This window comes from Pezoporus flaviventris, unplaced genomic scaffold, assembly GCF_033815535.1.
Source record: "Pezoporus flaviventris isolate CSIRO_AGI_PZ_B2104156 unplaced genomic scaffold, CSIRO_AGI_Pfla_v1 ptg000022l, whole genome shotgun sequence".
NCBI lineage: Eukaryota > Metazoa > Chordata > Aves > Psittaciformes > Psittacidae > Pezoporus > Pezoporus flaviventris.
Window position 1 is genome coordinate 2,814,620 of NW_026892570.1, and position 13,945 is coordinate 2,828,564.

At 39.2% G+C, this 13,945-nt stretch overlaps 1 protein-coding gene across 6 annotated transcripts in view; it reads left to right on the forward strand.

Annotated features, from left to right (window-relative positions):
* Positions 1-13,945, forward strand: part of NTRK2 (neurotrophic receptor tyrosine kinase 2) — a 217,519-nt gene that overhangs the window by 31,958 nt on the left and 171,616 nt on the right. For all 6 annotated transcript variants that reach the window (XM_061456280.1, XM_061456281.1, XM_061456282.1 and 3 more), the window contains exon 6: positions 12,178-12,314. In XM_061456280.1, the coding sequence (XP_061312264.1) occupies positions 12,178-12,314 (137 nt within the window). The remainder of the gene's footprint in view (positions 1-12,177; positions 12,315-13,945) is intronic.

Here is a 13,945-nt window from a genome sequence, read left to right on the forward strand (position 1 = left end):
AGTTAATTGGTGTGAAAATTAGCAAACTTCTGTGGTACTTATTGTTTATATGATGTAAGAATTCATTAATGTGCTGATTAAAGGCTGGTTGCAATTTAAATGCCATCAACTTTGTAATTTCTTTGCTCGAGGCTTAAAGTCAGGTATACTCACCATCTGCAAGTTCCTTTCCAGCTGCAATACTACAAATGTCAGTCAATTATTATGATGTTTGCAGAATTATTTTTTCAGGTGTAGTTGAAATATATTTATGTGTGATGATAATTGTCAGACTGTTTTAAGTTTAAAATCCACACTGAATTACTATGTCAAAGGTTTTTAAGTTGCATCTACCATAGTAATATTAGAACAGCCTTCTGTGTAGGTGAATAGTGTTGTTTAATTTTCAGAGTATTTGCTGGTGATCTGTACAACATGGACAGCATCACCACCTATGTCATCCTTTCAGGTTTTTTTTTATTTCCACCTGATAAATATCATTAGAAAATCAAGAAAGACAACTAGATAAGTAAAAGCTTTGTTCTTATTTGTACCTCTGTAAGATCTGGCAGCAATTGCCACTGGTGTATTATTCTTGGAAGAGGGCATGTCCTCTGTCTGGGGTAGGGTCACTCAAAAGACCATCAGTCTGGAGATCACCTGGACCTCACTGAACACCAAGGAGTCAAGACCATGTCTTTGGGACTGGTTATTAAGGTGTTGGTTGCTCCCTCTGGTAGCCATTCAGTTTCTCTGTTGCTGTTGTTGAACTCACTGATACTGAAAGAAGTCTCTTTCTCATGTGGTGTTTCTGGGAGAGCCCTGGCTTCTATCTGTCTCTGTAGTTCCATGTGGATTATTTGTTGCTCTTTATCTCAGTCTGGAGATAGCATTTTGCCTTACGGGGTCAATTTAGTTAGTCAGATTGCTTTATATATGCTTGTCTGGTGCTTGATCTGGCTTTCGATTTTAGTTACTGTCCTAGCATAAGTGTCCTAGCATAAGTGTCCTAGCTTATTTAATGTACATTGTTTCTGTAGATGTTTTCTATTTTGTTATTGGTCATGCTAACAAAAGTCTACTGAACAAAGTGGCAAATTAGTTCCAGTTGAGACTGGCTGTTGTTTACATATGCAACCAGTCAGTGGAAAGGTTGGCTTGTCTGAGACCTACAGGGTTTTATGGGTCTATTTTTTTTTTTGTCTGTCTGTTCTTTTGCACATGAAGTAACTGTGGTGTTGCTCTTATTGCTGCTTCTTGTATATGACTGACAAGATTTTCGAAGCTATTGTAATGTAGCACTGCAGTCTAAAGAGCTGGGTTGCCCATTTCTTGCTCATGTTGGGATGCCATAAATTTTTACAGGCAGTTGTTCAGATGGCTACGGATAGACTTGACTGGGCCTGGCTTCATTTCAGCCTCTTTCTGGTGACAGATTTTTGTCCTAGAGGTAAATAAGTAAATGGTCTGGAGGCAGGTGGTTATAAATTGTAAGCAGGGAAAAAGGCAAACTGAAGGATTGACACATTGATTTCTTTGAATTTACAAAAAAGTTTTCTAGTATTAGCGAGTCAATAAAATAAGCATGAGATCATAGGCAATCACAGTACAATGCAGTCTAAAACCACAAGCAAAGGCTTAATTCAGTGGGTGTTGACATTTTTTTCCATTAACAGCCAGACTTTACAGATAAGACTATCAGAAGGAAAACATTACAGGCAGAATGAAGTGAGTTTTAAAAAAGCCTTAAACATTGTCCATGTTTACCTTTCAGAATATTCATGGGCTCTCTAGCTTGTGTTGTTTATTTTGGCTCAAGAACTAGATGTTATGCATGATTTATAGTGGCAAACTGTTCTTATTTTCTTTTCAAGAGTTTTATCTGTGCTCATGGGCTGTATAAATTTTTTTTTTTTATGAGAGTTTTGACACTAATGGACTTTCACTGTTGCTCCACAGTTGAGTTAGAATTTTCCAAACATAATTAAAACAATTTTCATTACTCCAGCTTTTAAGTGAATATAGCGAATAATTTATGTATGTTTGAAAAGGCAACAGGAATCTCATTTTCAAAGGCACATTCATAACTTCCTTGTGAGCACACACTTTTATCTGTTCATGAAGCAACTAGTAACTTTTATATAGATGTGTAGACATATAATATGTAAATCAGGGTTTGTGAATGATGATAGTTGAGTATATGTGATGTATGTGAAAAAAGCAGAAATTTGTTTTATAATTCTTATTCAATTTATGCTTTAACTGGAACAAAGCAGGTTTATAATACAAAGCAGGTTAGAAATAGAAGTAAGGTACTATCTAAGGGAGAGAAACACATTATGATCACTCTGGTATCATTCTGAACTCAGTGCTTCATGCACATTTGCAGAGGTATTCTCTATGTCTGACTTGACGCCATCTATGTAAGTGTGGAGCTCTGATCTGCTGAGGGAGAATGGCTGTCTGTTGTCTGATGGTATTCTTGCTTTGCATTTACGATGTAACTAGGTGGAGACTAACAACTAGATAGCTGTATTCTGAAGTCTAAAGAAAATACTTTTTTCACTTTAAAAGTTGAGACATTTCATGAAGACATCCCTTCAGCCATATACTTGGTATGCAGTATATGTGATATCAAGAGTGAAACCCATCATTTTACTCGTTTATGTAGTTCTCTGAACATCTTCCTGTTTTGGGAGCATATGTTTGTCATCTTGCAGTATTTGACATGTTGGCATTGTTTCCAATATTTACTGGACATACATGAAGTTCCCCAGATAAAGATACAGGAATTGCAATGGCATTACACGTCCCTGGTGAATAATAAGCCATGTTTTAGAGGATTGCATAAGCTAGTTTAGGCCTCATTAAGTTACATTACAAAGGCTGTTTAGCTCTTGCTTCATCTGTTAAGCTTTTGGGTGCTGTGTTCAGCCCAACTGTCCTGAATGTATTTGGGGTTCTTTTGAAAGTTGTGGGTGGTCTGAAGCTTAAACATCAATTAAGTACAATTTTTCTATATGTAAGTTAATTTTCTTAAGCATTTGGGGAATTTGAGAGAAAACATGGCTGGGTACCTTCAGGAGACTGCTAGCAAGGTAATTGTTGACAAGTTCAATAGCCTCTATAGTCTCAAAATTCTTGCAAACTGTTGATACTAATACTGGGAAAGAGGTCAATTAAATGATTTAGGTGCTGCAAGATCCTTTGTTTTTTAGCATCTTCCTACTAGAACCCAGGTCAGGAGGCCTAGGGACAGTAAGAGAAAGGTGCAGAAGTTAAGGAGCTGATGTAAACCTTGGAAATGTAAGCCCTTCATCTGGCTTGAAGTATCAGCAGCAGCCTTCAAAGCATCTATGCAGCTGACTGTGGAGGACAGCTTGCTGTCCAAGTGAATTTATTCTGGTGCGTGGCTGTGGGTAGTTTTTGCCTGCGTGGAGTTCATGACACCTTTGAAGCCCTGAATGGGATGGCAGCTCTGCAGAAGTAGCATTTGTTTCCGTAATCATGAAGATGAGTTAGCAAGTACTGTGGTCTTTGCTGTGGCACACTCTGGCTCTACTTAAGTTTGCTAGTAGTGATAATTTCATTTAAACAGTGACTGATGGAGTGTTTAAAGGCAAAGTAAGGGTATATTGGCTCTGGGAAAGCATATTTTAAAGACTTATCTTCTGGTAGAGGCCATACTTGTTTAATTATTTTCTGTAAAAGTTCCCAGCTGAATGTGACAATCAGGTGTGACATGATTGGAGGCAGATTTCTTTTAGTATTTCAGAATATCTGTGTGTCTCAGTGGGCTGCCATACTCTGCCTCCAACAAAAAAAAGATGTTCTTCCATGTAATAACAAGGTGGGTATTTTTTTTTTACTGTTTGTTTGGGTTTTTTTTTGTTTTTTTTTTCAGATTTAAAGAGAAGTAGCTACAGGAGGAGATTTTGTCTCTCTCTGATTTCAGGTTTAGTTCAGGAATCTAACCTACCACTTTCAGGTTAATGTCCTCACCACCAACCTGTAGAGTGTTTGAGTCTATTCTAGCTTAACCCTGTCAGACTTGTGCAAAATTCCATGGTTATTGTGGAAAACACCCATCAAGGTTTGCTGTGCAAGATGACAAGCACATCTCTGTTAAGTCGTTCTTTAGTGCTCTATTCAATGACTATATATTCTCCTAAAGAGTTGAAGAGGATTTGATCTGGGAGAGTTTTCTTTAATTTACAGTAACATTCAGTGGGCAGAGTATGGAAATAATTTGGGGGAAAGGATCATAATCTAAGATTCTTTTTCCTCTTTCCCCCTTACACCATTCAGAATGGTGCCCTTACTTTCATTTTGGTCCAAGAGGAAATTCACATTCTGTTATGCATGATGCCAAAGTTACAGTAGGGAGATGGAGGACATGGTGTAATGAAAAGTTCCAGGCTTCTCTTCCCTGTAGCTGGAAAGGAAGGTGATCTGTGATCTTTGGACTCCAGAAAAAGGAAGATACATGTGAAATGATAATTTTTTTAAATGTCCCTCATTTCTGCTAATTCTGTATTTTATTTTCCAAATGTTTTTTGTTCTTGATGTTTGTATTTTATTTCATTTTATTTTATTTTATTGTATGCTATGGTTTTGTATTTTATTTATTTTATTTTTTTTTATTTTAATTGAATATGGTTGTTGTCATAATAGCTATATATATTGAGTATGTTGATTCTATGATTGTCAAACAACAGGAAATGGAAACAGTGATTTATGTTTCTTTAATTCATGTTTTGCAAGTAAACTTTTGGGGTATCCTGTTTATAGTGCTCTAAAGATGAAGCCAGGCTGATTTTTAGCCCCAGTGTTCTGCAGTCTTTAGTAGAAACATGCCCACTTATTTACCTAATGGCTGAAATCTGGCTCAGAGCTTGTTGGCTGCAGACAGTTGCTGAGTGAAACACAGGAGGTGAATCACATATCCAGCATCTCTTCCTCTTTTATAGCTAGAATTACTAGAAAGTTTTTTGTTATGTTTTTTTAAACCCAAAACATCCCATAAGAAAAGACCTTTGGAATTTTTAAACATTCCTGTATTTTCAAACAAGGCACAATTTTTGTAGAATAATTTAAGAAAGCTGTTTTTCTTACATCTTACATTAGCACAACCTGTTCGAAGTTGGTAAGACATCTGAAATTTGCAGATCCATGTGCACAGTTCTTAACAAATTGCATTGTCAACCATCTTGTTTTCAGGCTCCAGACAGTACTACTAGTGGGTGTTACCAAGCTGTACTGTAGTGTTGTAATTAGTTGTATGCTTCCTCCCTAGAGAGAAAAATCAAAACCAAGGGGAGCTAAAAATCTTGGAAACCCTATGTGAGGCAAGCAGGCTGGATTTGAGCCACTGTATCTTCCTAATTGTTGGGGTTATTTTATAAATCAGCAGTTCTGGTAATCTGCCTTTACATGTTTTAGTTTGATAAATGATTGCTGGCTCAGTATTAATTTAATCATTCTGGTCTGATATATTTATTAAGATATGATTAAGGATGTCAGGTAAGGTTGGAAATGACCTTATTAAAATTCAAATGAATTTGGTAGTTTTCAGAAAAAATTGTCAGTTTTTTCTTGGTTACTGCTTGTTCTTGTCACAGAACAGGTTAACCTACAAAAATGTGCTAAGCAAAAAAGAGATGCCATAGACACCCATTGAGTTACACTGCATCATGTCTATACCTCAGAGAGTTTGTCGATAAACCACTGAAAATCAGGAGCTTAGTGTGCAAAGGATAGCATAAATGAATACAGTATTGGATTTTTGGTATTCTCTCAGGTGCTCATTTCTTCCTCATCTCATTCCTTAGGTATTAGTGAGGCTAACTGACCATATTGAGAGGATTTCTTGGTGATGATTTTTGAGCAGCAGAACAAGTCCCAGAACTGTACAGATAAAAGTTGAAGCTGAAAAAATCAATCTGGAAATAATTTTGTAAAAATTTTTGTAACTGTGAAGACAGTTACCAGTGAAACCACATGATTTGTTTTGTCTTGCTGAACATCTCTTTCTTCTAAAAGTTACTGTAGTGTATTAGATAGAGTGCTAGCTTGGTGCTGAGAGCTGAGTTGCAAACTAGAGAGTTTGTATTAATACTTACTTTTCCTTTGAAATACAGTCACAGTCTGGCCCTGCAAAGGCCGGTGTAAATTTTCTATGGAAAGTAGTACATAGCAGCATGAAGACTTTGAAAGCCCTCTAGGAATTTAGGCACATTCTTTTTATTAATTTCAATTGACAGCTGGATAGCCAAATGCTGTAGTAACCTTCACCCAAAGTGTTTAGTGTTGTGATTACTGAAGGTCCAGCTGTGCACAGTAAAGATATGAGTCATTCCTTCAAGGTGTTTGACAGTTCCACTATCTCATGGCCTTGGGCTATCGGTTTCCACTAATGATGGTCTGTGAAGGTAAGTAGCAACCCCCCTCCTGAAAAGAGGGTTTTTGCCTTCTAAAGCATGAGATAGTATTTGGAGACAATCAGGTGACATGAGTTCCTCCTACTTGTCTCTGTCATGTCCACTTACCCTGGGGAGAAGGAAGTGACTTCTTTTTCTAATCCAGAGGTGTCTATTCCTAAGAATAAAATGTTATCAATTTGAATATGAGAACAGATATTCTGCATGTGGTGAAAGAATATAGTTGTTATATACCCATACATAATGAAAAAATGGGTTTTAGCGTATGCATTCATCTATGAATTGCATAAATCTCTACATTATAGTTTAAAACTTCTCATTAGCAGGTTGTATCCTGCCACTTTCTGTAGAGATTGAAAAGCTTTGGATAGATTATTGAGAAGAAAGAGGACTTGAGAAAACAAAATAAACCGAAGTAGTCTTCATATGATCATTCAGAAACTCTCTTTTTTCTGTCCTGAATGAACAGGAGAGCACTTAATGAATTTAGATGTCACAGATATAGAATCATAGAATCAGAATCGTTAGGGTTGGAAAGGACCTTAAGATCATCTAGTTCTAACCGCCCTGCCATGGGCAGGGACACCTTATGCTAAATCATATCACCCAAGGCCTCATCCAACCTGGTCTTGAACACTGCCAGGGATAGAGCATTCACAACCTCCCTGGGCAACCTATTCCAGTGCTTCACCACCCTTGCAGTAAAGAACTTCCTCCTTACATCCAATCTAAACTTCCCCTGTTTAAGTTTTAACCGTTACCCCTTGTCCTATCACTACAGTCTCTAATGAAGAGTCCCTCCCCAGCATCCCTATAGGCCCCCTTCAGATACTGGAAGGCTGCTATGAGGTCTTCATGCAACCTTCTCTTCTCCAGGCTGAACAGCCCCAACTTTCTCAGCCTGTCTTCATACAGGAGGTGCTCCAGTCCCCTGATCATCCTCGTGGCCCTCCTCTGGACTTGTTCCAACAGTTCCATGTCCTTTTTATGTTGAGGACACCAGAACTGCACACAATACTCCAAGTGAGGTCTCACGAGAGCAGAGTAGAGGGGCAGGATCACCTCCTTCGACCTGCTGGTCACGCTCCTTTTGATGCAGCCTGGGATACGGTTGGCTTTCTGGGCTGTGAGCGCACACTGAAGCTGGCTCATGTTCATTTTCTCATCAGCCGACACCCCCAAGTCCTTCTCGGCAGGGCTGCTCTGAATCTCTTCTCTGCCCAACCTGTAGCTGTACTTGGGATTGCTCCGACCCAGGTGTAGAACAAATAAAAGGGAATGGCTCTTGTGTATGGCATGGACAGCATGCCTGTGAAGCTTATCGCTGCAGAAGGCTAAAAACGTAGCAAGAACATAGGCCAAGAACATAGGAAACATAAAAAAAGAAAATGTAAAAAAGAAATCAGTAGCAGGGTTATTACAGATATCAGGAATTATAATAATTAATGCTATCAAAGTCTGAAAGAAATACTGTGTTTCAAACTTTGGGGCGCAGGGTAATCTCTGCCTGACAGATATCAAGATGAGACTTGTGGAAAGATGATGTCATGTCTAGCTTGTATGGGCTTTTATGCTAGTCTAAATTTACTATTCTGGCAGTGTAAAAAAGGTATTTGAACCTGTTGTCTGATTGCTTGTATCAATTACTGTATACAAAGTCCTTTGAAATGTACATCTGTATCAACAGAAGTGATAGTCATCTAAAACACTGTGTTTAACTAAATTAAGTCATGAGTAAATGCAGCATGGCTGATGTCTTTGTAATTGTGTAGGTGTCAAAGTGCTGCTTACTTGTATAAATGGTCTCACACTACACTGAGCATATATACTCAGCATACCTGTCTGTTAGGACACATTGTGTATTTTTGAATGCAGTTATTTTTCACTACAGGTTTTGCTGCTTAGTTTCATTGCTTTGTTGATAAGCCCAGTGTATTACATTTTCTAGTCACAAGGTCTTACACAACTGTCTGCTTTTCCCAAACAGAGTCACTTCTCAATTAGTGTGCATTCTGCTGCTGAGCAGTCTGGATGCCATTGGAAGTAAAAGCCAAAATAACCTTACAGTTAAAGTCCCTTAACTCAAGATATCCAACCAGAAAAAAAAAACATCCTAAGACAGTTCTTGTATGTGTTTCCCATTCACTTCTCTTATGAGTGGGAAAGGGAGTAATAGAGAACACACAGTAATGTGACTGTTCCTTTCTGTTCTTACTTTCTTGCAGTGTTTTCAGCTGGGTCTTGCAGCTGTTTTTTTAGTGTAACTTCAGGAATCTATAAAATAATAAGCACTATTATTTTATAACCTTCTGGCAGGATACAAGCGTGATGTAGCTGTTTGCCTCAGAGACATAACACTAATGTGACATGTGCAGACTTTCGCAAAAAACCAAAACTAGATCTGGTTCAGAGCCAGTACCAGGTTTAATGCCAGTTAGTACCAGAGCAAATTCAGTTGCCTATCCTGTAAATAAACATGCTGCAGGAAGCAGTTGTCTCAGAACTTAACAGCTATTAACAGAGGGCTCTAAGGGACCAAACTTGCTTTTATTTTTGCTTACATGAGAGGTTTCATGTGAAACAATGTGTTAGTAGGAACTGTGCTGGGTTGCATAGTGAAACACTAATCTGTTGTGTAGACCTTGTCCCAAGTGCTAGGGCCAGGAAGAAGTGGGAAGCTTTAATCTCTTCACACGTTCAGGTCTGGCAGGAGTAGTTGGAATGATTTTCAGAGGTGGTGTGGAAGTGTAACTTTATAAAGCAAATGATCTCATTACTTCTCTCCTTGTTCCCTAACCAGCATAATTAATATCCAAATGTTCCCTAAGATTAGTTTTATTTCCTGCTCAGCTAGTTGACAGACACTGCTGAGATTTGAATTCACAGCAGGCGAGAGCAGATGGCTACCTTCGCTAACAGATTACTGCATCAAGGCGTACAAACTGTCCAGCTCTGTCTCAATAAACTTCAACATATGATTTATAAAGTGAACATAATAGAAGAAATCCATGATGCCTGTAATGGGAATCATATTACAGCACTGCTTAACGCACTGGGAGAATTGCCTAAGCAGTTATTGTATACTTGTACTGATCTTCAAATCTTATTAGGCAAGAAAGCAATGCCTGGAAAATTATTTGTGTTCTTTTCTGTAGTACTTCCTCTCGTTTAATTTTTATTGAACTAATTAAACTTAAAGGGAGATTTCCAATACATACAGCTTCTGTTGAAGATCTAGCAGACATACTGTGTTCATACTGATTCAATGGTTGGTTGTATGGGACTTTTTACATAAGCAAAAAGTTTCTGCTGAACTTCTATGCCTGCAAGTCCATGGTGAAAGCTAAAAACAAAGCAAAACAAAAAAGAACTATTGTTTCAGAAGAAGTCATTGCAAGATCATACATACATATCCAGCACAGCAGATAAACTCAATTACTTGAGATGATAGATTGCAGGTAAAACTTACCTGGAACAGTTGATGAGACGTACCTCAAAAAGGAGGCAAAGGCTTTTTACAGAATATAGCAGCTCCAAATGATAGCACACCATCTTTTAAAAAAGATACAATATTTCTAGCATGTTGCATAATTATTTCTTATGTAAATAAGTGAGGTCCTCTGTGCCTGAAGTCCGTTGATATTGCTGCTATTGTTTTTGAAGTGGGTCAGTCTATAATTCTTTGTGGTTTTGTAAGCATTCAGCGTATGACTATACCCCGATGGACAGGGGTAGAGCAGTTGATGTCATCTACCTGGACTTGTGCAAAGCGTTTGACACTGTCCCACACGACACCCTTGCCTCTAAATTGAAGAGACATCAATTTGATGGATGGACCACTTGGTGGATAAAGAACTGGCTGGATGGCTGCACACAAAGAGTTGTGGGCAATGGCTCAATGTCCAGCTGGAGACCAGTAACGAGTGGCATCCCTCAGGGATCGGTGTTGGGACCGGTCTTGTTCAACATCTTTGTTGCTGACATGGACAGTGGGATTGAGTGTGCCCTCAGCGAGTTTGCCGATGACACCAAGCTGTGTGGTTCGGTTGATACCCTGGAGGGAAGGAATGCCATCCAGAGGGACCTTGACACGCTTGTGAGGTGGGCTGATGCCAACCTCATGAAGTTTAACCATGCCAAGTGCGAGGTCCTACACCTGGGCCGGAGCAATCCCAGGCACAGCTACAGGTCGGGCAGAGAAGAGATTCAGAGCAGCCCTGCGGAGAAGGACTTGGGGGTGTTGGTTGATGAGAAAATGAACATGAGCTAGCTTCAGTGTGCGCTTGCAGCCCAGAAAGCCAACCGTATCCTGGGTTGCATCAAAAGGAGCGTGACCAGCAGGTTGAAGGAGGTGATCCTGCCCCTCTACTCTGCTCTCGTGAGACCTCACCTGGAGTATTGTGTGCAGTTCTGGTGTCCTCAACATAAAAAGGACATGGAACTGTTGGAACAAGTCCAGAGGAGGGCCACGAGGATGATCAGGGGACTGGAGCACCTCCCATATGAAGACAGGCTGAGGAAGTTGGGGCTGTTCAGCCTGGAGAAGAGAAGGCTGCGTGGAGACCTCATAGCAGCCTTCCAGTATCCTAAGGGGGCCTATAGGGATGCTGGAGAGGGACTCTTCATTAGAGACTGTAGTGGTAGGACAAGGGGTGACAGTTAAACAGGGGAAGTTTAGATTGGATATCAGGAGGAAGTTCTTTACTGCAAGGGTGGTGAGGCACTGGAATGGGTTGCCCAGGAATGTTGTTAATGTTCCATCCCTGGCAGTGTTCAAGGCCAGGCTGGACAAGGCCTTGGGTGAGATGGTTTAGTGTGAGGTGTCCCTGCCCACAGCAGGGGTTGGAACTAGATGGTCTTAAGGTCCTTTCCAACTCAAACTTTCTATGATTCTATGATTCTATATGCTTACTTTTTCGGGAACTTCCCATTGCTTTTAGTGCTGAAGAATGAGATACAGAGTGGTTTATAGCTCTGTGAGATGGAAGGGGAATCCTGATTTTTGCAGTGTCTGGGCTTGTTTCCTGGTGAGTGGTACCATTTCACTCACTGCTTTTCTGCTTTCCTGAGGGCATTAGTGAAGTGTACTGAGATGCCTTGGATAGCAGTTCTGTACAATTCTTCACCTTCTCTTCTGTCATTTCTTTCCTCTGTTTTGATCTGTTCCGTGCTCTGTGTCCCCCACTTTGTACATAAAATCTGGCTTTTGCCCTGCTCTCTGTGAGCTGTGTCTGTGTGAGAGAAACGGCTGCAGTCTCTTGTGTGATACTGAGAGCTAATGGGATTTCCCTGATAGTGTTGTGGAGAACAGTGGGAATACGACAGTGTCAGTTTGTGGAAAATAGAGGTTTCTTTGTAGCTGCTACAAAGCAACAGATTAATTTTCCCGTTTTAAAGTGTAAGAGAATGTTGGTTTCTTTTCACTGAAGTTAAAAAATGAAGTTAGGATAACTTCTGTTTGCCTACCTGAAACATTTCTGTATATAATTAGCTTTATGTACTTCCAGATGCAGTAATGTTTTCTTAGGAAATACAGGAGAGGAGCTGCAGAAGAATGTTACATACCAGCTTAAAAATTCATATGTTTCTAAAAATGCTGATTGTGCTCTCTGACTTGAACAGTAACTGAGCGCAACACATATGTGGTTTAGCAGTGTTTTTGCTTGCATTTATACAGGCTGCTTATAATTTGGTGCTGCTTATTTCTATCAAATACAAATGCATGTGGATTTTTTTGTTGTTGTTGTTTCTACTGTAGACTTACCCTCAGCAAACCTAAGCAATTACAACATCACTGTAGTGGAAGGAAGGAGCATCACATTGTACTGCGATACTACTGGTGGGCCACCTCCTAATGTGTCCTGGGTGCTCACTAATCTTGTTTCAAACCATGAGGTAAGTTTCATATTCAAATACGTGACAATTCAGAGACAGGGGATACCTGCTGAAGGATGGAATGAAGTTTCATGTCCACCTTTAGCTAAGTTTTTAATAAAAAGACGAAATAGAAAATTAATTTTTGGATTACATTTATTTTCCAGTTACTTTCAATCCAGGGTGACTGCCACAGGGCTTCTGGAGAGTGGCAGACATTTGCTCCTTGAGACTGTGATTTGCACTTAGGTTTTCAGCTGTTCACTTGTAGATGAGAATACTGTAAATTTGGGATGTTGAAACACGAAGGCTTTCTTATTGCCACTGACACCTGCATGCAGAGAAAGTCTAATCTACCTAATCGTAAAAAAAAAGCTTTGTATCTCTAATTTTATTACATCTTCATGCCAAAAGCTTGCTGTATTGGAATTTGGTTGTAAATTTTGTGGCTTAGTTTTCTTCAAGAAACAAAGCAACAATAGGAAGCCTCAGAAATGGAAATTTTTACTAAAAAGAATGGATTTTTTTTTTTTAATTAAGTATGAAGATGTTTCCTCAATAAAATCATCCAGGCAGGGGGATTTTTATTTTCTGAGATCTTTGTATTCTGTGTCCCTATTTTAGATTGTGTGCACAATGGAGGTAAAATGATTATTTTCTCTGATAGAGAGGCATATAAGCAAATCTTCAAAATGCAGCTTCTAACTTCTTAAATTGCCATTATTTACATGGTGGGTAAGACCCGCAGTTATTTACAGTTTTATGTCATTGACTTGCCTACATTCATCATGGTGCAGACTGCCTAAAGCTTCCTGGTCTGTACAAAGTGTGGGATATGTACTTCCAAAATTATTGCTGCGGTATGGCAGAGGCAGGATCTCTGGGGTCTCATGGTCTTTGTACTTTCTTCCTTGAGGTCGTTGTATCAGGCCTGTATAGAATGTGACTAGCCTGTCTTTCAGCTCTCTAAAGAAAGAGTTCTGCAGAGCTCTAGTTTTATTTTTAAAATTTTCTCTAATCTGTAAAACTATCCAAAGGCATCAGTCATCATCAAGAACAAGAAATTAAAACAGTTTAAGGAACCCATGCCAAGTTCTGCTCTTTCTTTTCCTTTCTTCATTTTTTTTTTTTTTTTTTTGGGTTATAAGCCAAAACAAATGTGGGATCCTGTTCAGAAGGTGAGATCACCTAATTTTTTAACCGTCCTATCTGTGAAATGCCGTGGTCAGTTTGCTTCAGGCTTTCCAGAAATATTCTGTCCTGGCATAACTTAATCTTGAGATTTCAGAGGCGCTCATAATATAGGCTAGCTAAAGACATAGACATGGGACACAGTAGTCTTTTCAGTAGCAAAAGAATGAATGCCTGTTAAACCTCATTAGCCATTCACAACTGTCCTTCCCTTTTCTGTGAGTATTGTTTCTGCTTTCCTTTCTCTCACTTCCATATCACAATTTCTGCATTTTCTTTTCTTCACCTCCTATGCTGCTTCTGCCTGTTTCTCTTTCCTGTTCTACAAAAGTTGAAACTAAACTCTAGTCTTGCAAAACTAACTGTGCGCTCTCAGTTTCTGTGCTGACGCATAGTCTGGTTAATGATGGTTAAATTTGTCTTGCTCTATATTTCAGCCCTGAGCTGCAATTGAGCCCCTC